Source organism: Callithrix jacchus, chromosome 12 (assembly GCF_049354715.1).
Source record: "Callithrix jacchus isolate 240 chromosome 12, calJac240_pri, whole genome shotgun sequence".
Classification (NCBI taxonomy): Eukaryota; Metazoa; Chordata; class Mammalia; order Primates; family Cebidae; genus Callithrix; species Callithrix jacchus.
The window spans coordinates 87,277,306-87,302,744 of NC_133513.1; the positions used below are offsets into that span (position 1 = coordinate 87,277,306).

The 25,439-nt window shown below is 39.1% G+C and overlaps 1 protein-coding gene across 5 annotated transcripts in view; it reads left to right on the plus strand.

Moving 5' to 3' along the window:
- The window catches only part of TBC1D12 (TBC1 domain family member 12), a 123,073-nt gene extending 99,625 nt beyond the window's left edge, over positions 1 to 23,448 (plus strand). For all 5 annotated transcript variants that reach the window (XM_002756452.7, XM_078346089.1, XM_078346090.1 and 2 more), the window contains 4 exons: positions 2,047 to 2,175; positions 2,433 to 2,542; positions 18,932 to 19,190; positions 20,532 to 23,448. In XM_002756452.7, coding sequence (XP_002756498.5) covers positions 2,047 to 2,175; positions 2,433 to 2,542; positions 18,932 to 19,190; positions 20,532 to 20,600 — 567 coding nt within the window. In that variant the 3' untranslated portion in view covers positions 20,601 to 23,448. The remainder of the gene's footprint in view (positions 1 to 2,046; positions 2,176 to 2,432; positions 2,543 to 18,931; positions 19,191 to 20,531) is intronic.
- Positions 23,449 to 25,439: the final 1,991 nt, after the last annotated feature.

Consider the following 25,439-nt stretch of genomic DNA (forward strand, 5'->3'; position numbering starts at 1 on the left):
GACAGTTCTGGAGGTCAGAAGTCTGAAATCGACTTCACTGGGTTTAAGTCAAAGTATTGGCAGGGTTGTGCTTGCTCTGGAAGCTCTAGGGGAAAATCCATTTCCTTGCTTTTTCCACCTTCTAGAGGCTGCCTACATTCCTAGGCCTAGAGCTCCATCTTCAAAGCCAGCAGTATATCATCTTCAAATCTCTCTCTCTGACTATCCTGCCTTCTTTTTTGATTTATGAGGAACCTTATGATGATTACTTCGGGCTCACCCAGGTAATTCAGGATGAGTTCCCCATCTCAAGATCCTTGACTTAATTATGTCTGCAAAGGCCCTTTTGTCATGTACAGCAACATTTTCTCAACTTCTGGTAATAAATAATGATTTGGACATCTTTGGAGGGCAATTATCATGCCTAATGCAGTCTCTGTCTTCATGGAACTTCAGTTCTAGAAAATCAAATAGGCTATTACTGTAGAATCTGCAAAAAGTACTCAGAAGAAGATAGAGAAATAAGATGTAAACAAAGAAATAATTGGATTGCAGAAGCTAAGGGGATGCTGTTAAGAGAGATAGTGCCCACTGGGTTTTACAATCAGTATCGTTGGTCATGCTGGCAAGAGAAATCTCAAAATAGTGTAGTAATGGAGTGGGAATATATACTGAAGCATGCTAAAGAGTGAAAAGGGAGCTGAGAAAGCAGAGATAGTGATTGTAGGCATTCCTTTCAAAACACTTGGCTGGGAACAAGAGATAGGTATTATTGCAGTTATTCTTAGTGGTCTCACTGTGTAAGTCTATTTTACAAATGTCTTCCAAAAGTAAGTGTTTGATAACTTTTTTTTTTTTTGTGATGGAGTATCGCTCTGTTGCCCAGGCTGGAGTGCAGTGGCACAATCTCGGCTCACTGCAACCTCCGCCTCCCAGGTTCTTGCAGTCCTCCTGCCTCAGCCTCCCAAATAGCTGGGACTACAGACACATGCCACCACACCCAGCTAATTTTTTGTATTTTAGTAGAGACAGGGTTCCACCGTGTTGCTCAGGCTGCTCTGAAACTCCTGAGCTCAGGCAGTCTACCCACCTCCACCTCCAAAGTGCTAGGATTATAGGCATGAGCCACCTCACCCAGCCCCAACTTTTTTATTTTAATTAAAGAAATGTATGGGCTGGACAGGCATGGTAGTACATACCCATAGTCTTAGCTACTCTGGAGGCCGAGGCTGGAGGATAGCTTGCATCGGGAGGCAAAGGTTGCAATGAGATGATACCATGTTACTGCATTGCAGCCTAGGCTACTAAGTTAAGACCCTGCTTCAAAAAAAAAAAAAAAAAAAAGAAAGAAGCATAGGATAGCTGCCAATGACTCACAAGCAAATGTCTGTACAGCTTAGCCTTTTACTCAAGGTCTTTCACAATATAAATACATCCTACCTTTTCTAAATGACTTTCCTTACTCCAACTGAGCTGATCCTATTGTTCCCATTTTTGTGTCTTGGCTCATGCATCTTTTCCATTTTAGGTTTTCTCCTATTTCTGTCTCTTGCGTTTCCAGGACTCCAGCTCATTATCTCAACCCCACAACATCTCCTTTCTTGGTATTTCAGCAGTGCTTTTCATACATCACTTTTATTCTCAGTTCTTCATTTTTTACTCAGATGGATGTGTTATAACAATGAAAATAATCACCTTATTTTTATTAAATTTTGTGATTCTCTACTCTATTTTGAAATAATTCAGACTGAGGGGAAATGAAAACTAGGTAACACACTGGGATAGCCTTTTGTAACAGTAAAGGCTGATACTTTTTTTTTTTTTCAAAAATTCTCCTTAATTTTTAAAAAACCACACCATGTGAGCAAGAAATTAGAGAGAGAAAACTAGGGAGAGTTCTTAAGTATTAGGGGTTCTCTGTATTTACCTTTGCTGGGAAGGAAAAAAGAAATCTTGGTTAATTCTACTTTGAAATGTCACTTTGTAATTTTTCAGGAGTACAATAAAGTAAACTGTATAGATTTATTATTGTAAGCCAATTTCAACTAATTTCTTCTTTCTTTGAAGGTCCAAGGGATGTCCTTCATTGCGGCAGTACTCATTCTCAATTTGGAAGAGGCAGATGCCTTTATTGCATTTGCCAATCTCCTGAATAAACCATGTCAGTTGGCCTTCTTTCGTGTGGATCACAGCATGGTATGAACAGATCGTGTTTTCCTTTGTTTCTGCAGTTTGAATGTCCTCTTAGAATGAAAAACAATAATTAAAAGACCAAGATAATCTGATCTAATATAAGCTTCCCATCTTATAGTTTATGAATGAATGCTTGCTGAGAAGACTCAGAAAGAGATGAGATTCTTAATGAGCAAGATTTTCTGTTAATGTTTAAGCATTTAATTTCTCTATTTCTAGACTATATGCTTTCATAATTTTATCAATTTTTTAATCTTTAGATGTTGAAATATTTTGCTACATTTGAAGTATTCTTTGAAGAAAATCTCTCCAAATTATTTCTTCACTTCAAATCTTACAGTCTTACACCAGATATATATTTGATAGACTGGTAAGTCATAGCATACATACAGAACATATAATAATGAAAAGGAAAAAGGGTATAACTTTTTGTGTGTTTTAGGAACTAGAGTAAATCTCATGTGTAGGATTTTACATATAAAGGGCCTTCTTTTAAAAATTGAGAAACTTCCAAATTTTTGTGGGGACTCATTTGATTAAGAGCAAGGACTCGGCTGGGCACGGTGGCTCACACCTATAATTCCAGCACTTTGAGAGGCCAAGGAGGACAGATCACCTGCGATCGGTAGTTTAAGACCAGCCTGGCCAACATGGCGAAACCCTGTCTCTACTAAATATACAAAAACTTAGCTGGATATAGTGGTGCTAGGCTGAGGCAGGAGAATTGCTTGAACCTGAGAGGCAGAGTTTGCAGTGAACCAAGATCATGCCACTGCACTGTAGCCTGGGCAACAGAGCGAGACTGTCTCAAAAAAAGGTAAAAAAAGAAAAAAGAGCATGGACTCTGGGTTGAAATCAGAATCTCTCAGTTTGTATTTTGGTGTTTTTTTTTAATCTATAAAATAGGAATAATATCTCTTTTGAGTTGTAGTGAGGGTGTTTTAAATGGATTATCTCATTCAATGCCTAGCACATACTAAGCTCTCATAGGTAGTTGCTATTTATTTTATTATTAACACACAAGGGCTTATGATAGTTATAATAATGTTTCTTTACTAAGGGCTTTGTATTGTTTCTTTTTATTTCAAAGTTTTATCCACCTTTTTTTCCCCCCAAGATGATACCAATTTGAATTTTTAAATTTGATCTGCCTTCTTAGATATCTTCTGAAAAATTTTAAAAATGTAAGAAATGTAAATACAGTATACTTTCTCCAAGTTACACATATAAATAGCTCAGATTTTTACTGTTTGAACACACAATTTTATTTCCTAGACTTTCTCTAGGTTAAAAAAAAAAGGCCAGGTGCAGTAGCTGATGCCTGTAGTCCCAGCACTTTGGGAGGCCGAGGCAGGAGGATTGCCTGAGGCCAGGAGTTTGAGACTAGCCTGGTCACCCTAGCGAGACCCCAACTCTACAAAAAATAAAAAACTTAGCCAGACATAGCTGTGCATGCCTGTAGTCCCAGCTACTCGGGAGGCTGATGTGGGAGGATTGCTTGAGTCCAGGAGTTTAAGCTACACCACTGTACTCCAGCTTGGGTGACAGAACAAGATTCTGCCTATAAAAAAAAAAGTATGTATGTTGCCAAATCATGTATACTGCAGACAGATCACCCATTTTATTGCTTGTGTTTAAAGTTCAAAGTTTTCTTAGACTTTTCACTTGTCATATTAAGACTAATGATATTGGCTGGGCGCAGTGGCTCAAGCCTGTAATCCCGGCACTTTGGGAGGCCAAGGTGGGTGGATCACAAGGCCAAGAGATTGAGACCATCCTGGTCAACCTGGTGAAACCCCATCTCTACTAAAAATACAAAAAATTAGCTGGGCATGGTGGCACGTGCCTGTAATCCCAGCTACTCAGGAGGCTGAGGCAGGAGAATTGCCTGAACCCAGGAGGTGGAGGTTGCGGTGAGCCAAGATTGCGCCATTGCACTCCAGCCTGGGTAACAAGAGCAAAACTCTGTCTCAGAAAAAAAAAACGAAAAAAAGACTAATGATATTAATTGTGTTTCCAGTGGGCATACAGCTCTCCTCCAAGTTGTGATTCAGGCACCAATGCTCCTTCCATTTTGTGCTTCTACCATCTTTAACAAGCCATTTCCAGGGTTTTTGAAGAAGGGGAAAGAACAAGGAGACTCACAAGGAAAGATTTTGAGGAGCTAAGCCTAGAAGTATCGCATCTCCTCCTCTCACATCTACTGACCAGGACTCAGTCATGTGGCCACAACTAACTGCAAGTGAAGATGCAAAATGTGGTTTAGTTGTTTGCCAGAAAGAAAAAGAAATGGTTTGGTAAACAGCTAGTTTCTACCACACATACTTTTTTTCTGTTTAATCATAATAACTGCATAAGATATGTACTGTAATTTATACCACTTACTGATGGGGAATCTGAAATTTTGTTTTTTATTTTTTTCGTCAAAAAATATTTTTTTTTATTTTTTGAGACAGTGTGTCGTTCTGTTGCCCAGATTGGAGTGCGGTGGTACAATCACAGGTCCTCCCACTAGAACTCCTGGGTTCAAGCATTCCTCCTACCTCAGCCTCCTAAGTAGTTAGGATTACAAGTGTGTATCACTATGCCTGGATAACTGATATTGAAATTTTGTTAGTCTGAGTACCGTACCTAATTATTTCACAGTTAATAGTGGCAAAATACAAACTAAAACCTCAGCAGTCCAATTCCAGAAACCATATTCTTTATAAAGTTAACCGTAAAATGACTGATACTCATCTTACTGAAGAAGAATATTTAGAGTTTTTTTGTATTTGTAAAATAGGTTGGATTTTTAGACCTGGAAATAATCCAAATTCATCATTTTAGAGCTGAAGAAATTAAGATGTAGAAGTAGAATGTCATAGTGAAAGTCAATTTATTTCCATTCAAGTATTATACAATATAAAGAAACATTTTTAAAAGAAAACATAAAGGCTGGTCATGGTGGCTCATGCCTATAATTGGAGCATTTTGGGAAGCCAAAGCGGGTGGACAACTGAGGTCAGGAGTTCCAGACCAGCCTGGCCAACATGGTGAAACTTCATTTGTACTAAAAATACAAAGATTAGTTGGATGTGGTGGTCTGGGCCTATAGTCCCAGCTATTTGGGAGGCTGAGGCATGAGAATCGCTTGAACTCAGGTGGCCGAGGTTTCAGTCAGCTGTGATCAGGCCACGGCACTCTTTCCTGGGCTACAGTGCAAGACTCTGTCTCAGAAAGAAAAATATAAAAAGGAAATGTAATTGTGACAACCTAACAATGTGTATTACCTTTTCTAAAAGTTAAATTAACTTCTTAAATTGTGTGATTTGATGGAATTAAATAAGATTTCTGGGACTGACTCAAGATGGCATGGTGAGAACAACCCAGGATTGAAGCTCTCGGTGAACGCGTGGAGGATGAGTCAGGGCCGCATTTCCAGACGGATCTTTGTTGCCCACAGAACGGGGAAATTCCCAGGTATAAAAGAGACGAGGGATGCCAGCGCAGTGGTGCAGGCGGCGGCCGGCGCTACATTGCAGCGGCACTCCACAGCGCTCCGCACAAAGCGCACTGGTCCGGGTGCCCTGTTGAACTGGCAATCTGAGACTTGAGAGGGCAGATTGGCATATCCATCCGATTGAACGGGACTTGGACAGTGAGCCAGGCCAGAAGATTCCAGGGAAACGGCATTTGGGCCAGGGTGGTGGGACAAACAAAACGGCGATTCCAAATGCTCTGGGTGGAGAGTTTCACTGCGGGCACAGCGGAACCAAGGACGGTGCAGCTCGGTAGGGGAGGGGCGTTTGCCATTACTGAGGCAACCCGCCCCTACTGAGGTACACTCCCATTGCTGATGCAGCCTGCCTTTGCTGAGACAACCCACCACAACAGAGAGACTCTGCCGCAGGGCGTAGCCCGTGGCAGCAGGGCGGAGACCGCAGCAGCAGGGCGGAGCCTGCAGCAACAGGGCGGACCTCACACCAGCAGGGCGGAGCCTCAGCAGGCAAATAGTGACTAGACTGCCTCCTAGCTGGGGAGGACAGTGCAACGGACACTCATAAAGAAAACCCCAATCCCTTGAGACAGAGCATCTGAGAAAAAAAGGGTTTTTTTTAATGAGTTCTGCTGCAGCAGAATTCAATGTAGCAGCCTAACAGCCCTGAATGAACAACAGAGCTCACAGCTCAGCACTTGAGCTTTTATAAAGTATAGACTGTCTCCTCAAGCAACTCCCTGACCCCTCTATATCCAGAAGACTGACATTTGGCAGGCATCATTCTGGGACAAAGATAGCAGAAAAAGAAACTGGTAGCGTCCCTCACTGTTCCACAGCTGCTATAGGTGCACCCCAGACAAGCAGGGCCTGGAGTGGTATCAGTGGAGGGGCTAGACTGGTAGAAGGAAAACCAAGTAACAGAAATACTTCATCATCAACAATTTGGGCGTCCACTCAGAGACCCAATTGAAAAGTCAGCAACTACTCAGATGACAGGTGTATAAATCCACAAAGATGGGAAGAAAACAGCACAAAAAGGAGGAAAACACCTGAAACCAGAACACCTCGCCTCCTAGAAAGGACCAAAACTCCTCACCAGCAAGGGAACGAAGCTGGACAGAGAATGACTGTGACGAAATGATGGAATTAGACTTCAAAGGTGGATACTGAGAAATTTTTGTGAGCTAAAAGAATATGTTTTAAATCAATGCAAAGAAACTAAGAACCCTGAAAAAAGATTTGAAAAAAGATTCAAGGAAATGATAACAAGAATGGATAACTTAGAGAGGAATATGAATGAATTGAAGGAGCTGAAAAACACAATACGAAAACTTCGCGAAGCATGCACAAGTTTCAACAGCCGAATTGACCAAGCAGAAGAAAGAATATCAGAAGTCGAAGATCAACTCAATGAAATAAAACGAGAAACCAAGATTAGAGAAAAAAGCACAAAAAGGAATGAACAAAGTCTCCAAGAAATGTGGAACTATGTGAAGAGACCTAACCTACGTTTGATAGGTGTACCAGAATGTGACGAAGAGAATGAAGCCAAGCTGGAAAATACCCTTCAGAATATTATCCAGGAAAATTTCCCCCACCTAGCAAGGCAGGCCAACAATCAAATGCAGGAAATACAGAGAACACCACAAAGATATTCCGCAAGCAGAGCAACCCCAAGGCACATAATCGTCAGATTCACCAAGTTTGAAATAAAGGCAAAAATACTAAGGGCAGCCAGAGAGAAAGGTCGGGTCACCCACAAAGGGAAGCCCATCAGATTCACAGCAGATCTCTCGGCAGAAACTCTACAAGCCAGAAGAGAGTGGGAGCCGATATTCAACATCCTTAAAGAAAAGAACTTTCAACCCAGAATTTCATATCCAGCCAAACTGAGCTTCATAAGGGAAGGAAAAATAAAATCCTTTGCAAACAAGCAAGTACTCAGAGAGTTTGTCACCACCAGGCCTGCTTTACAAGAGCTCCTAAAAGCTGCACTACACATAGAAAGGAACAACCAGTACCAGCCATTCCAAAAATCACACTAAACGCTAAAGAGCATCAACATAATGAAGAAACTACATCAACTAATGGGCAAAACAGCCAGCTAGCATTAAAATGGCAGTATCAAATTCACACATAACAATATTAACTCTAAATGTAAATGGACTAAATGCACCAATCAAAAGACACAGACTGGCAAATTGGATAAAAAACCAAAACCCATCGGTGTGCTATATCCAGGAAACCCATCTCACATGCAAGGATACACAAAGGCTCAAAATAAACGGATGGAGGAAGATTTACCAAGCAAATGGAGAGCAAAAAAAAAGCAGGTGTTGCAATTCTCATCTCTGATAAAATAGACTTTAAAGCAACAAAGATCAAAAGAGACAAAGAAGGCCATTACATAATGGTAAAAGGATCAATACAACAAGAAGAGCTAACAATCCTAAACATGTATAGACCCAATACAGGAGCACCCAGATATATAAGGCAAGTTCTTAATGACTTACAAAGAGACTTAGACTCCCATACAATAATAGTGGGAGACTTTAACACTCCACTGTCAATAATAGACAGATCAATCAGACAGAAAATCAACAAGGATATCCCGGGCCTGAACTCAGACCTGGAACAAGCAAACCTGATAGACATTTACAGAACTCTCCACCCCAAATCCACAGAATATACATTCTTCTCAGCACCACATCACACCTACTCTAAAACTGACCACATAATTGGAAGTAAAGCACTCCTCAGCAAATGCAAAACAACTGACATAATAACAAACAGTCTCTCAGACCATAGTGCAATCAAGTTAGAACTCAGAATTCAGAAACCAACCCAGAACCGCACAGCTTCATGGAAACTGAACAACTGGCTCTTGAATGTTGACTGGATAAACAATGAAATGAAGACAGAAATAAAGAAGTTCTTCGAAACCAATGAGAATGAAGACACAACATGCCAGAATCTCTGGGACACATTTAAAGCAGTCTTTAGAGGAAAATATATAGCAATAAGTGCCCATATGAGGAGAATGGAGAGATCCAAAATTGACACCCTATCGTCAAAATTGAAAGAGCTAGAGGAGCAAGATCAAAAAAAACTCAAAACCTAGCAGAAGACAAGAAATAACTAAGATCAGAGCTGAACTGAAGGAGACAGAGACACGAAAAATCCTTCAAAAAATCAATAAATCCAAGAGCTGGTTTTTTGAAAAGATCAACAAAAAAGACAAACCACTAGCCAGATTGATTAAAAAGAAAAGAGAGAACAACCAAATAGATGCAATAAAAAATGATAAAGGGGAAAGCACCACAGATTCCACAGAAACTCAAACCATCATTAGAGAATATTACAAACAACTCTATGCACATAAACTAGTAAACCTGGAAGAAATGGATAAATTCCTGGACTCCTGTGTCTTCCCAAGCCTAAACCAGGAGGAAGCTGAAACTATGAATAGACCAATAACAAGGTCAGAAGTTGAGGCAGCAATTAAGAGCCTACCACACAAAAAAAGCCCAGGTCCAGATGGGTTCACAGCCGAATTCTACCAGACACACAAAGAGGAGCTGGTACCATTCCTTCTGAAACTATTCCAAATAATCCAAAAAGAGGGAGTCCTTCCCAAATCATTTTATGAGACCAACATCATCCTGATACCAAAACCCGGCAGAGACCCAACAAGAAAAGAAAACTTCAGGCCAATACCCATGATGAAGATAGATGCAAAAATCTTCAATAAAATATTGGCAAGCCGATTGCAACAGCAAATCAAAAAACTTATTCATCATGATCAAGTAGGATTCATCCCGGGGATGCAAGGCTGGTTCAACATACGCAAGTCTATAAACGTAATTCATCACGTAAACAGAACCAAAAACAAAAACCACATGATTATCTCAATTGACGCAGAGAAGGCATTCGACAAAATTCAACAGCCCTTTATGCTGAAAACCCTCAATAAACTCGGTATCGATGGAACGTATCTCAAAGGAATAAAAGCTATTTATGACAGACCAACAGCCAATATCATACTGAATGGGCAAAAACTGGAAGCATTCCCTTTGAAATCCGGCACTAGACAAGGATGCCGTCTTTCACCACTCCTATTGAATATAGTACTGGAAGTTCTAGCCAGAGCAATCAGGCAAGAAAAAGAAATCAAGGGCATTCAAATAGGAAAGGTGGAAGCCAAATTGTCTCTATTTGCAGACGACATGATAGTATACCTAGAAGACCCCATCCTCAGCCCAAAAACTCCTGAAACTGATAAGCAACTTCAGCAAAGTCTCAGGATATAAAATCAATGTGCAAGAATCACAAGCATTCCTCTACACCAATAACAGACTTAAGGAAAGCCAAATCAAGAGCGAACTGCCATTCACAATTGCTACCAAAGGAATAAAATACCTAGGAATACAACTCACAAGGAACGTAAGGGACCTCTTCAAGGAGAACTACAAACCACTGCTCAACGAAATAAGAGAGGACACAAACAAATGGAGAAACATTCCATGTTCATGGTTAGGAAGAATTAATATCGTGAAAATGGCTATACTGCCCAAAGTAATTTACAGAATCAACACTATCCCCATCAAGCTACCATTGACTTTCTTCACAGAACTAGAAAAAAACACCATGAACTTCATATGGAACCAAAAGAGAGGCCGCATAGCCAAATCAATTCTAAGCAAAAAGAACAAAGCTGGAGGCATCACACTACCGGATTTCAAACTATATTACAAGGCTACAGTAATCAAAACAGCATGGTACTGGTACCAAAACAGAGATATAGACCAGTGGAACAAAACAGAGGCATCAGAGGCAACACAACATATCTACAACCATACAATCTTTGATAAACCTGACAAAAACAAGCATTGGGGAAAGGATTCCCTGTTTAATAAATGGTGTTGGGAAAACTGGCTAGCCATGCGCAGAAAGCAGAAACTGGACCCCTTCCTGACACCTTACACTAAAATTAACTCCAGATGGATTAAAGACTTAAACATAAGACCTGGCACCATAAAAACCCTAGAAGAAAATCTAGGCAAAACCATCCAGGACATAGGCGTAGGCAAGGACTTCATGAACAAAACACCAAAAGCATTGGCAACAAAAGCCAAAATAGACAAATGTGACCTAGTCAAACTCCACAGCTTCTGCACGTCAAAAGAAACAGTCACTAGGGTGAATCGGCAACCAACAGAATGGGAAAAAATTTTTGCAGTTTACCCATCTGACAAAGGGCTGATATCCAGAATTTACAAAGAACTCAAACAGATTTACAGGAAAAAAACAAACAAGCCCATTCAAAAATGGGCAAAGGATATGAACAGACACCTTACAAAAGAAGACATATATGAGGCCAGCAATCATATGAAAAAATGCTCATCATCACTGGTCATCAGAGCGATGCATATCAAAACCACATTGAGATACCATCTCATGCCAGTTAGAATGGCGATCATTAAAAAATCTGGAGACAACAGATGCTGGAGAGGATGTGGAGAAAAAGGAACACTTTTACACTGTTGGTGGGAGTGTAAATTAGTTCAACCATTGTGGAAGACAGTGTGGCGATTCCTCAAGGCCTTAGAAATAGAAATTCCATTTGACCCAGCAATCCCATTACTGGGTATATATCCAAAGGACTATAAATCCTTCTACTATAAGGGACGTGCACACGAATGTTCATTGCAGCATTGTTTACAATAGCAAATACCTGGAACCAACCCAAATGCCCATTGGTGATAGACTGGATTGGGAAAATGTGGCACATATACACCATGGAATATTATGCAGCAATCAGAAATGATGAGTTTATGTTGTTTGTAGGGACATGGATGAATCTGGAGAACATCATTCTCAGCAAACTGACACAAGAACAGAAAACGAAACACCGCATATTCTCACTCATAGGTGGGTGATAAAAAATGAGAACACATGGACACAGAGAGGGGAGTACTAAACACTGGGGGGAAAAGGGGAGGGCCAGTGCGGGGGGAGCTGGGGAGGGATAGCCTGGGGAGAAATGCCAAATGTGGGTGAAGCGGAGAAAGGAAGCAAAACACACTGCCATGTGTGTACCTATGCAACTGTCTTGCATGTTCTGCACATGTACCCCAAAACCTAAAATGTAATAAAAAATTTTAAAAAATAAAAAAAAAAAGATTTTTGTTTCTTATTTTCATTTTTTTGGATTTTCTTTTGAGTTGACATATAATAATTGCACATATCCATGGTGTACATAGTGACGTTTCTACACATACAATGTATAGTGATGAGATCAGGGTAATTAGCATATTCATCTCAAACATTTATCATTTCTTTGTGTTGAGAACATTCAGTATAGTTGTCTTATTTGAAACCATATATTATTGCTAACTATAGTTATCCTACAGTGCTATAGAACACTAGAACTTATTCCTCCTATCTGGCTGTAATTTTATATATTTTAACAAATTTCAGCCTATCTCTTCCTTTTCTCTACCCTTCCCAGTCTCTAGTATCCTCTGTTCTACTTTTTACTTTTATGAGATCAGCTGACCAGTATCATGATTCATGCTCATAATCCTAGCACTTTGGGAGGCTGCAGCAGGCTGACTGCTTGAGCTCAGGAGTACAAGACCAGCCTAGGCAAGATGGTGATACCCCATCTCTACAAAAAATATAAAAATTAGCTGTATGGTGCATGGTGGCATGTGCCTGTAGTCCCAGCTACTTGGGAGGCTGAAGTAGGAGGATGACTTGAGCCTAGGAGGCTCAAGTGAGCTGAGATTGTACCAGTACATTCCAGCCTGAGTGACAGAGCCAGATCCTATTAAAAAAAAAAAAAAAAGAAAAAAGAAAAAAAGAAAAAGAAAAGAGCGATTAGCATTTCTTAGCTTCTACATGTGAATGAGAACATGCAGTATTCACTTAACATAATGTCCTCTGGTTCTATCCATATTACCACAGATGATGGTATTTCATTCTGTTTTTGTTGCTTAGTAGTATTCCATTGTGTGTATGTACCACATTTTCTTCATCCATTCATCTGTTGTTGGATACCCAGGTCGATTCCATGTCTTGGCTATTGTGAATAGTGCTGCAATAAACATGGGGGTGCAGACCTATCTTCAACATATTGATTTCAGTTTCTTTGAGTATATACTCAGTAGTGGCATTGCTAGATCATATGGTTGTTCTATTTGTAGTTTTTTGAGGAATCTCCATACTGTTCTCCATAGTGGCTGTACTTTACAATCACAACAGTGTATGAGTTCCCTTTTCTCTCCATCCTTGCCAGCATTTGTTATTTTTTGTCTTTTTGATAATAGCTATCCTAAATGGGGTAAGATGATACCTCATATGTTTTTAATTTATGTTTCTTTGATGCTTAATTATGTTGAGCATTTTAAAATATATTTCTTGGTCATTTCTATATCTTCTTTTGAGAAATTCTGTTCAGATCATTTGCCCATTTTTTAGTTGGATTATTATTATTTTTTTTTTTAGATGGAGTCTGGCTCTTTTGCCCAGGCTGGAGTACAGTGGCACAATCTTGGGTCATTGCCACCTCCACCTCCAGGGTTCAAGTGATTCTCGTTCTTCAGCAACCCAAGTAGCTGGTACTGCAGGTGTGCACCACCCCACCTAGCTAATTTTTGTATTTTTAGTAGAAATGAGGTTTCATCCTGTTGGCCAGGCTAGTCTGGAACTCTGCACCTCTAGTGATCCACCCACCTCAGCTTCACAAAGGGCTGTGATTACAGGCATGCGCCAGTTTTTTTTTTTTTTTTTTGCTATTGAGATATTTAAGTTCCTCATATATTTTGGCTATTAATTTCCTGTCAGATGAATAGTTTGCAGATATTTCCTCCCATTCTTTTTTCTTTTTTTTTTTTTAACTCTGATTGTTTTCTTTTTATTTTATTTTAATATATATTTTTAAGATGGGAGTCTTAGTCTTGCCAGGCTGGAGTGCAGTGGCCTGATCTCAGCTCACTGCAACCTCCGACTCTGGTTCAAGTGATTCTCCTGCCTCAGCCTCCCAAGTAGCTGGGAATACAGGCATGCGCAACTATGCCCAGCTAATTTTGGTATTTAGTAGAGACGGCGTTTCACCATATTAGCCAGGATGGTCTCAATCTCCTGACTTTGTGATCCACACGTCTCGGCCTCCCAAAGTGCTGGGATTACAGGCGTGAGCCACCGCGCCTGGCCCTGATTGTTTTCTTTAGTATGCAGAAGCTTTTTAGTTTGATATAATCCCATTTGTTTATTTTTGGTTTTGGTGCCTATACTTCTGAGATTTTACTAATACAATTTTTTTCCAAGACTAATGTCTTGAAGTATTTTTCCTGTGTTTTCTTCAAATAGTTTTATAGTTTTATGTCTTATATTTAGGTATTTGATCAATCTTGAGTTGACTTTTGTATAGGATGAGAAGTGGGTCTAGCTTTGTTTCGTTTGATTTTCTTCTTTTTTTTGAGACGGAGTTTCACTCTTGTTACCCAGGCTGGAGTGCAATGGCGCGATGTCGGCTCACCGCAACCTCTGCCTCCTGGGTTCAGGCAATTCTCCTGCCTCAGCCTCCTAAGTAGCTGGGATTACAGGCACGCACCACCATGTCCAGCTGATTTTTTTTTTTTTTTTTTTTTTGTATTTTTAGTAGAGACGGGGTTTTACAATGTTGACCAGGATATTCTCGATCTCTTGACCTCGTGATCCACCCGCCTCAGCCTCCCAAAGTGCTGGGATTATAGGCTTGAGCCACCGCGCCCGGCCTCGTTTGATTTTCATATGGATATCCAGTTTTTCCAGCACAATTTATTGAAGAGACTGTCCTTTCCTGAGTTAGTGTTCTTGGTACCTTTGTCAAAAATCAGTTGGCTATAGATGTGTGGATTAATTTCTGGGTTCTCTATTCTGTGCCATTGTTCTATGTATCCGTTTTTATGCCAGTACCATTCTGTTGGGGTTACTATGACTTTATGGTTTATTTTGAAGTCTGGTAGTCTAATGCCTCCAGCTTGTTTTTGTTTTGTTTTGCTTTGTTTTGTTTTGAGATGGCGTCTCACTCTGTCACCCAGACTGGAGTGCAGTGGCTCGATCTCAGCTCACTGCAACCTCTGTCTCCTGGGTTCAGTGATTCTCTTGTCTCAGCCTCCCAAGTAGCTACGACTACAGGCTTGTGCCACTGTGCCTGGCTAATTTTTTTGTTTGTTTGTATTTGTAGTATAGACAGGGTTTCACTGTGTTAGCCAGGATGGTCTCGATCTTGTGACCTCGTAATCTGCCTGCCTTGGCCTCCAAAAGTGCTAGGATTATAGACGTGAGCCACCGCACCTGGCCTGTCTTGTTTTTTTCCCTCAAGATTCCTTTTTGTGTGTGTATGTGAGATGGAGTCTCGCTCTTTCACCCAGGCTGCAGTCCAGTGGCGCAATTAAGCTTGAAATCTTAATGATTCACAACCAGTGGGTGTCATGTAAATCTAAGCTTTGTTGTTTAAGGTCTTCTGAGTTTTGGGTTTTTTTTTTTCTTTTTTTTTTTGAGACGGAGTTTCGCTCTTGTTACCCAGGCTGGAGTGCAATGGCGCGATCTTGGCTCACCGCAACCTCCACCTCCTGGGTTCAGGCAATTCTCCTGCCTCAGCCTCCTGAGTAGCTGGGATTACAGGCACGCACCACCGTGCCCAGCTAATTTTTTGTATTTTTAGTAGAGATGGGGTTTCACCATGTTGACCGGGATGGTCTTGATCTCTTGACCTCGTGATCCACCCGCCTCGGCCTCCCAAAGTGCTGGGATTACAGGCTTAAGCCACCACACCCGGCCGTTTTTTTTCTTTTTTTGAGACAGAGTCTCACACTGTCACCTGGGTTGGAGTGCAGTGGCACGAATTTGGCTCACTGCAACCTCTGCCTCCTGGGTTCTACCCACCACCACACCCAGCTAGTTTTTGTGTGTGTGTGTATCTTTAGTAGAGACGGGGTTTTACTGTGTTGGCCAGGATGGTCTCAAATGCCTGACCTCATGATACGCCTGCCTTAGCTTCCCAAAGTGCTGTGATTACAGGCATGAGCCACCTCACCCAGCCCTTTTTGTGGTTTTATATAAATTTTATGATGGTTTATTTCTGTGAAGAATGTCATTGGCATTTTAATAGGGATTGCATGGAATCTATAGATTATATTGGATAGTATTGTCATTTTAACAATATTAATTCTTCCAATCTATGAACATGGGATATCTTTCCAGTTGTTTGTCTCCTCTTCAATTTATTTTATCAGTGTTTTCATTGTAGAAGGCTTTCACCTCCTTGATTAAATTTACTCCTTATTATTTTTGTACCTATTATAAATGTATCTAGTTTTCTGATAGAAGAATGATCTCTTATTTGGCAGTAATGTCTTTTATCATCTTTTCTGTAAAAAAGGTTTTGTTTTAACTTGGAGAGTTTGCCTTTCAAGCAATATCCAGTAGATTATAGAATGGTGGGTGAATTTTGCCAAAGAGATGGAGCAGTTGATCTTAAAAGACAGGTTGTTGTTAAGAATACGCATGGATATGCCGGGCACAGTTGCTCATGCCTGTAATCCTAACACTTCGGGATGGTGAGGCAGATGGCTCACCTGAGATTGGGAGTTTTGAGACCAGCCTGTCCAACATGGTGAAACCCCATCTCTACTACAAATACAAAAATTAGCTGGGCATGGTGGCGTGTGCCTGTAGTCCCAGCTACTCAAGAGGCTGAGATAGGAAAATCACTTGAACCTGGGAGGTGGAGGTTGCAGTGAGCTGAGATCATGCCACTGCACTCTAGACTGGTGACCGAGTGAGACTTTATCTCAAAAACAAAACAAAAAAAAGAATACTCATGGGTGTGGTGGCTCACAGCTGTAATTCTAACACTTTGGGAAGCTGAAGTGGACGGATCACCTGAGGTCAGGAGTTTGACGCCTGGACAACACGGTGAAACCTCCGTCTCTACTTAAAATATAAAAATTAGCCAGTCTTGGTGGCAGGCATCTGTAATCCCAGCTACTTATGAGGCTGAGGCATGAGAATCATTTGAACCTGTGAGGTGGAGGTTGCAGTGAGCCGAGATCCCGCCACTGCACTCCAGACTGGGGAATAGAGTGAGACTCTGTCTCAAAAACAAAAACAAAAACAATGAAAAAAAGAGAATTTGAATGGGTATATTCAAGGGATAATGTGAGGTGGGGAGAAGAGAACATATGATATAATTAAGCTTGAAATCTTAATAATTCACAACCAGTGGGTTTCATGTAAATGATATTAAGCTTTAATGTAGAAAAATAAATAAATAGTGGCATTGGTCAAATATGATGTCTTCTCAGTTCTTCTTTTGCTTAGGATTTTTAAAATTTTTTTAAGACAGTGTCCCACTGTGTCACCCAGGCTGAGCTGTCACCCATGGTCACAGCTCACTGCAGCCTCAAAATCCCAAGCGTAAGCAGTCTGCCTGCCTTAGCCTCTTGGAGTATCTGGGGCTACAGTCACACCACTACAGCAAACTAATTTTTGCTATTTTATAAGGGTCTCACTATGTTGTCCAGGCTGGTCTTGAACTCCTGGATGCAAGTGATCCTTTCACATTGGCCTCCCAAAGGCTGAGATTACAGGTGTGAGCCACCACACCTGACTGATTTAGGCATTTTTAAAAACTAAGTTATTTTTCAATGTATTCTCTTCCCGTCCTCCAAAAACATTAGAGTTACTTAGGGAAGGACTCAAGAAAGTGGGAGAAGGGACTTTTTTAGTATTATGGGACTGAGAACCAAGTTCAAATACTAATTCCATGAAGAGGGAAAAAAACATTCTTCATTCTCAGTCTTGAGGGGTGTGAGCATGGGGGATAGCAGGATCACAGTTGTTGTAGGGGACAGGAGAGAATTAATGAAGAGCGAGTTTTGTATACTAGAACCTGAGCCTGGGCACTCCTCATATCCTTTCTCATTTTGAACAGTGAATGGTTTTTGTCATATAATTAAATATGTGTTTTCATTTTAAGAAGTAGGATGGACTTTTGTTTTGTGTCTTTCTTGAGCATATTTTGTACAAATCCCAGAGACGTTTTTGTGAGACAGGGATGAATAAGTGGCAGTGTAAAAGGATTTTTAAAAATAATTTTGGTGAGAAAGCTTTTAGTTCCTTTCCTCAGTCCCATCAGCACTACCTCAAATAAATACACAATCAGTATAAACAGTTGTTTACTTTCTTTCCCAAGGCAACTTCAAGACAAGTCCTGTAATATGTATTCTCCCCACTTCCGTCAACCAGAATGCCTCCCAGAGCACCACTGGCTAAAGAATTAGACATTGTCAGAAAGGGTGGGAAAAACTATTTTAGTGATTCCGTTGGAATGTATACATGCTTCAAAAGAAGTACTAAATAAAGCTGGATGGAGGCAAAAAAACAAAACAAAACAATGGATGTTTGTTTGAGGGGAAGAGAAAAGAGAGAAGTCATATTTTATGGGTTTATATTAGGTTACTACAAGATGATATTTGGGTTCTTCATACAATAATAATATAATTTTTATTTAGCATTTCTTACATACCAAACACTGGTGTAAACACTTTTATGTTTATTAACTCCTATAATTTTTTGAACAATCCTGAGAGGTAGGTAGTTTTCTTATAGTTTACTAATGAAGAAACAGGCACAGTAAGGACATTGGTCTTGCTCAAAGTAACACAAGATTCAGATTTAGGCATTCTGGTTTCAGAGTTCATACCCTTAACTGCCAGGCTGTTCAACCACTCTAGTATGTATTAGGCCTTTCCTCAATATAAGGTTGTAAATTCACATAATTTTGTTATTGATTATTTAATTTCCCACTACTCAAGGTTGAGGGAGGAAGCTGTATACACACACACACACACACACACACACATACACACACAGACATACATACCTATATGTATACATATATTTTGAGTTGGAGTCTGGCTCCCATCATGCGGGTTGGAGTGAAGTGGCGTTAGCTCACTGCGACCTCCGTCTCCCTGGTTCAAGTGATTTTCCTGCCTCAGCCTCCTGAGTAACTGGGACTATAGGCATGTGCCACCATGCCCAGCTAACTTTTGTGTTTTAGTAGAGACGGGGTTTCACCATGTTGGCCAGGATGGGAAAGCCATATTCTATTTGTCTTTTTATCCCTAATTAAGCACTTTTTCTTTTTTATAGAGATGCTTACTGAGTAAATGAGTCAATTAATGAAAAATGAAAAATTTCAGTGATTTTCTCCTCTAATTTTAGGATCTTCACATTATATAGCAGATCACTACCACTTGATCTGGCCTGTCGAGTCTGGGATGTATTTTGCAGAGATGGGGAAGAATTTTTATTTAGGACTGGATTAGGAATACTTCGATTATATGAAGATATTCTCCTGCAGATGGACTTTATTCATATAGCACAGTTTCTAACTAAATTGCCAGAAGATATCACATCGGAAAAGCTGTTCAGTTGTATTGCAGCCATTCAGATGCAGAATAGCACCAAAAAATGGACTCAGGTACAGTGACATTTTCCTGTCTTTAATAGATGTGTCAAAGCAGTTGACTTATTATTAAAAAGTTAGGTTTTTAGGCCAGGCGCGGTGAATCAAGCCTGTAATCCCAGCACTTTGGGAGGCTGAGGCGGGTGGATCACGAGGTCAAGAGATTGAGACCATCCTGGTCAACATGGTGAAACCCCGTCTCTACTAAAAATACAAAAAATTAGCTGGGCATGGTGGCACATGCCTATAATCCCAGCTCCTCAGGAGGCTGAGGCAGGAGAATTGCCTGAACCCAGAAGGCGGAGGTTGCGGTGAGCCGAGATCGCGCCATTGCACTCCAGCCTGGGTAACAAGAGCGAAACTCTGTCTCAAAAAAAAAAAAAAAAAAAGTTAAGTATTTCTTAAACGTTAGTGCTTAAAAATATGACTTTTAAAAATAATTTTGGACTTCTAAAAAGTAAGAGTTTAAATCAAATTGCCAAATTTTCAGCTATCCAAACCTAGGGCTTTATTTCATTTAGGTTCAATAATACATATTTAGTGAAGCACAACCCACAATAGTCACTTATTTGCCAGAGTAGTTATTACTTTGGTATTTCAAATAGAAAACAGTTTTATTATATTAAATACTTGCTGTGTACTAGGATTAGTAGTGGAAAGAATACAGAATGTATGGCCCTGGCTTTTAGATGCTTAGTCTTGTTAAGAAAGTGAAAGTATTGGCAATTTAAGTTAAGTGACATAAAAGCATAGCAGTATCACTCAATCCATGAATAATATAAACAATTGGCATTATTAAATTTGCAGTTTTATTGGTTCAGAAAATGTTATGTTACCAAATAGTAATTTCAGAATATTTGGCAATTGTTAAAAATCAAAATCTAACCATATTTCATGATTAGAAAAAAATTAGCCGGGCGCAGTGGCTCAAGCCTATAATCCCAGCATGTTGGGAGGCCGAGGCTGGTGGATCACGAGGTCAAGAGATCGAGACCATCCTGGTCAACATGGTGAAATCCTGTGTCTACTAAAAATGCAAAAAAATTAGCTGGGCATGGTGGCACGTGCCTGTAATCCCAGCTCCTCAGGAGGCTGAGGCAGGAGAATTGCCTGAACCCAGGAGGCGGAGGTTGCGGTGAGCCGAGATCGCGCTATTGCACTCCAGCCTGGGTAACAAGAACGAAACTCTGTCTCTAAATAAATAAATAAAATAAGGGGATTTGAGAATGGCACACTTTCAGGGGACAGAGTTAAGTATAATAAAGCTTTTTTAGCTTTATAAACTATAGTTATTTAAATCTTTTTAATCTGGGTAGTAGTTTTTGAGGATTAATCTTTATTTTATATAATTTTCAGGTCTTTGCATCTGTAATGAAGGATATTAAAGAAGGAGACAAGAACAGTAGTCCTGCTTTGAAAAGCTAGTCTTCAAAACTGACAGATGAATTGACATATAAAAGGTGGTTTTTAGATAAAGGTTTTTTGTTTCCTATATAAAAGGCATGGAAGAAAATGTTGGAGATATCTAAAGAATCAAGAGGTGGAAAACTGCTGATTTTAGATTTTATGGCTGAGGGAAATGAAATAAGTAACTTATTGACGGTATTAATAAAATGTTATTTTGTAGGTAGAGTCATTTTTCAAAGGAAAAAGTTTAAATGGTGAGTTTATACTCCACAATTTGGAATGAACAGTTTAATGCAATAAATTTTAAAATAGCTTTGGAGATAACTTCACATTTTTACATGTTTTCTTTTGTAACAGTTACCACAAAGATACTCTGGAGGTTAGAACAGGATTGTTAAGCACTACTGCTAACCTCCAAAGTACTACAGTACAGACATTGTCTCCAGTTTTGAACTTTTGAAGATATTATAGACCAGTAGTAAACAAATTGGTTGTAAATTATCTAAGTCACTGAAGGTGTCATTTATCTTCATTTATAAGTTGGGGTAAATTTGAGGTATCTAGGAACTGGAAATGTTGGTGGGTGATTGTTTATTGTTTGTTTAGATGTTTTTTCCACAGTACTGTGTCCATTTTGTTTTTAAGGGAAATTTGTTGTCTTCTTTAAGGAATTACTATCACTCAGAATTGTAGCTGTTCTGGTTCTAGTCTAACAAATTATTCATCTAATAATTTGACATTAAGAAAACTATAACTGGTAGAAGGAAAGTTCTTTGCACTTCAGTGGATTGAAGACTTGACTTTGAGAGTAAGTCCAGAAACTTAAGGAGTTTCTCAGTGATAAGAGTAAAAACTAATGAATCCTGAGAGTTCTTAAATAGCATGCGACGTGGCAAGACTTTATATTTTTTTAGTTACAATTCTTCCACTGTCTATAGAACAAAATTTGTTAACTCCAGTTTGAAATTTGAAATCTATTATGCATCTAAATCTATGACATGTAAAACTCTATGCATAATTTTTCTAATTAGTAGAAATAACAGTAAAAGAAAAAGATGAAGTTAATTTTTTTTTCTAAGTCTACATCCTATCTCTTGATTCAATTGCCTGAAGCAGCTGTGTGAGGATATAAGTCTGGTTATTGATTCCTTTATCTATCAATGCCATCCTCATCTCTTCATGTGTTACACTAAATGCTGCCTGTAATCCATCCTCATCTTCTTTACTCATCATTGCTTTCTTCAAGGAAGATCTTGATACTGCCTCATCTACCTCATTATCAGCTAGTCTAGTTAGTGACTCTTTGGATGATTGAGAGCCTCTAAATGAGTTATCCAACTTACCTTCCTCGCATTGGCCACTTTGCATAGGTTTGAGAACTTAGCAGGTGCTAAATCCTCATGCCCACAGAGGCAAAATACTTTGAGGAATGGGACCATCTTTTCACTGTGTTCTTGGATCAGCCTTCTCTCAACCACCAAGAAATGCATGATTTCTCTGCCAACTCCAGGAAGTAGTGCTCTATGATTGTATCATTCTTTGATGAATTCTTTCATTGAAACATAGGGAGTCATTTCCGAAAAGGTAGATATGAGCTTAAATTAAATTGACTTATGAACACTTTGCCTGTGGGCCCTACAGTGTCATGACCCTCCAGCTGAAACAGCATGAATGATTTTTATGTTGAGTTCCTGAACTGCTAACCAGGTGTATGTTTCCTTGAAGTCCAGAGCAGGATCCAGGTCAGATGAAGGAGGTGGTATGCCTGGCTAAACTGCAGAAAATAGAGCATTGAACTTCTTCACAATGAGCTGCATTGGGTTTCTGTTTGGCTTTCTCACTGAATAGTAAATTAGGGAAAACGCTGCTTTTACTATTTTGCATTTCATGTCAGCATTAACAGCCTTTTCCCAGTCAGGTGCTGTCCAGGGAACATGTTTCCCTTGGGAGGTCTGAACAGCATGATCTGGCTTGATGTATTTCTTGAGCTCTAGTGCCATATTATAGAGTTGTTGAAATGTAGCCAACAGCAATGTCAGAACAATTCACATTGTCCCTCCAAGATTGAATGCATTGGCTTTCAGAGCTGCTACTAGAGCCATACATGAGGCAGTGAACACATTTTTAGATGGTGGCAAGTCTGTATCTGATTGATAGAGATCTCTGATCTCTAACGACATATTGCTACTGTCCTATTACGTTTAAATTTGAAGCTAAACTAAATCACCTGAGTGTTACGAGTGATGTCTATATAACATGCCGTTTGGTTAGATGTATAGTACGTTTTTATATTGCAGTTTGGTTTGAAATAACACTTAAGCACACTATTTCTGTTAGTGGTATATAGTTTTCAAACTAACAAGCCTGTGATCCTTGTTAGTGTAGTGACTGCCTCTTTAGGAGTATGGGGCCTTAGGGTGCCCATGTATTTTTACCCCGTGGGTCATTCTAGCCTAGGGACTACTAGAGGACCCCTCAAAAGGTAACTGCTATTATAGGGACTTACTTAGTGGAAACTGGTAGTATAATAAAATATTGAAGGAGTGGCCATGGTCTTAGTAGGTTTTAGAATGACCTTTTAACTCCACTAACTTTTTACTTGGTGTTGATGTCCCTGATAGAGGAAATACAACCTCTAGCAGTAATCTCATTCAGGTTATACTACCTGCCTCAATTTAATCATACTTGTGTGTATTTGTTTCCTCAGTTGGAACTAAGTTACTGTATTTCTTTTTCTTATTTTTTTATTATTGTACAGTTTCTTTACCTTTCAAGTATAAATGTGTATATAAAATGTAAATACAAGGAATTCACTAAAAACCACTCATAACAATTACTGTGTAAATAAAACTGGTAAGCAGAGTAATTACTTGAAGTGAGTCTTCATTACTTTGGGGATATCCGTTTTATTTAACTGCATCTCAAGAACAAAAAGGAAATACTCTGTTTTTCTTGGCCAAATTTGTCTTCCAAGGAATGCACGAGGCCTTCAGTCTTTTGAGACTGGCAGTACTGACAGCTAAAATATTGTACTGTATCTTTGCTTGAGCCCAGTATGTAGGAAATATGTGATAATTCCCATGGTCAATATCTGGCAGTTTTTGTTGTTGTTGTTAAAGTATATTTTCAATTAAAAAAAACTTTTCCTAATATACTCAAGATAATGTGAAATTTAATATGATGTTTCATTTGTTTGTCTACTCTATATATATATATTTCTCACTTAACGTTCCTTTAGCCCAGGTCTATATTGCATTATTTAAATTCTGTTAGAAAAAAAGCTGTTAGAAGACTCCAGTAACTGACATAGTTTTCTAAAGTCGGCTTTTGCTGATGTCTTTTGCATTTGCGACCTTTGAGTATATTTGTTTGACTTTATAAAATTAGGTAGCATTTACAAAAGGACGTTAACATTTTCAGTATCCCTGACTTCAGGATAATAGCTTCCGTGTAGCTTAGGAACTGTTATTTTGACCTAGGCCAGTCAACTCTTTAGAGTCTACACTACTGAAGGGTATAATTCTAAAGCAGATAATCATGAAATAATTTATCTTACTTCATAATGTCATATGACTTATTTTGATTTTTTGATTTTATGTTTTTGTTTGGATAAGATAAAAGTATATTCCAAGAGGGTATTCAGACACCAGGGACTAGAATAAAAAAAGAGTCAGAAAAGTGTGACAGTAAGTTACATTAAAATTTGTCATGATTAATTAATAGTGTCAGAAAACAGTCTTCTGAGAGAAAAAAAGTTATTTTTGTATTGAATCATATTATTCTGCTGTTTGACAAGCATTGTCTAAACTATGATTCTCAACTGTAATAAAACCTCATTAATTAGAACTCACTGCTTTACAACATGTAAAACCTAAAATGAAATCCAAGATTTCAGGGAAACTAGCCACTCCAGAGAAAGCCCTGCCCTTTAAAAATATTGTTTGCTTAGTAAGAGTGTAATTACAAAAGTGGGAAATTTGAATTAATACATTATATTTCTTAAGCCCTGATTATTGCCAAGCACTCCCTTTTAATATTTTGTTAGGCTACATAAAGTTTTAAGGCTTGGGAAATTCCAAAATTGCCTTTCTTTCCAGATATTCTACTGTTCATATTGATCATTCCTTGATCTCAGTTAAGGAGAATTTACTTATGTGCATTTTATTTTGTAGACTTGATTTATTTTCTAATAAACACCAGGAAGGAAATTTGACTTAAAATTATATTATGAAAGTGTTTCATTTGAACATTTATGTAAATAATAATGACTTTATTAAACTTAAAGTAAAATGACTTTTGTACTATTACAATGTGTTTGAAAAATCATTTTTATAATAAATATATAAATGATAAATGAGTATAGACTTGAAGGAGTATATAAAATCGTCAACAGTGAGTCAACATTCTCATTTTTCATCTTCAGGCATGATGCCGTACGCAATGGTATAAAAGCAGAAAGTAAAGCTTCAACTTCTGGTCACAGCTGGGCCTGGTGGCTCATGTCTGTGATCCTAGCACTTTGGGAGGCTGAGGCAGGAGCATCACTTGATCTGAGGAACTCCAGATTAGCCTGGGCAATATAGTGAGACCATCTCTACAAAAAATTAAAAATTAGCTGGGCATGGTAGCATGTGCCTGTAGTACCAGCTACTTGGAAGTCTGAGGTAGGAGGATCACTTGAGCCTGGGAGGTTGGGGCTTCACTGAGCTATGATCACACCACTGGACTCCAGCCTGGGCAACAGAGTAAGACCCTGTCTCAAAAACATTAAAAAAAATATATTGCGGGAAGTTAGGAAACAAAAAAGCCTCTTATGTGAGCCCTTGAAAAGTAAATACATTTTATGACATTTTTAAT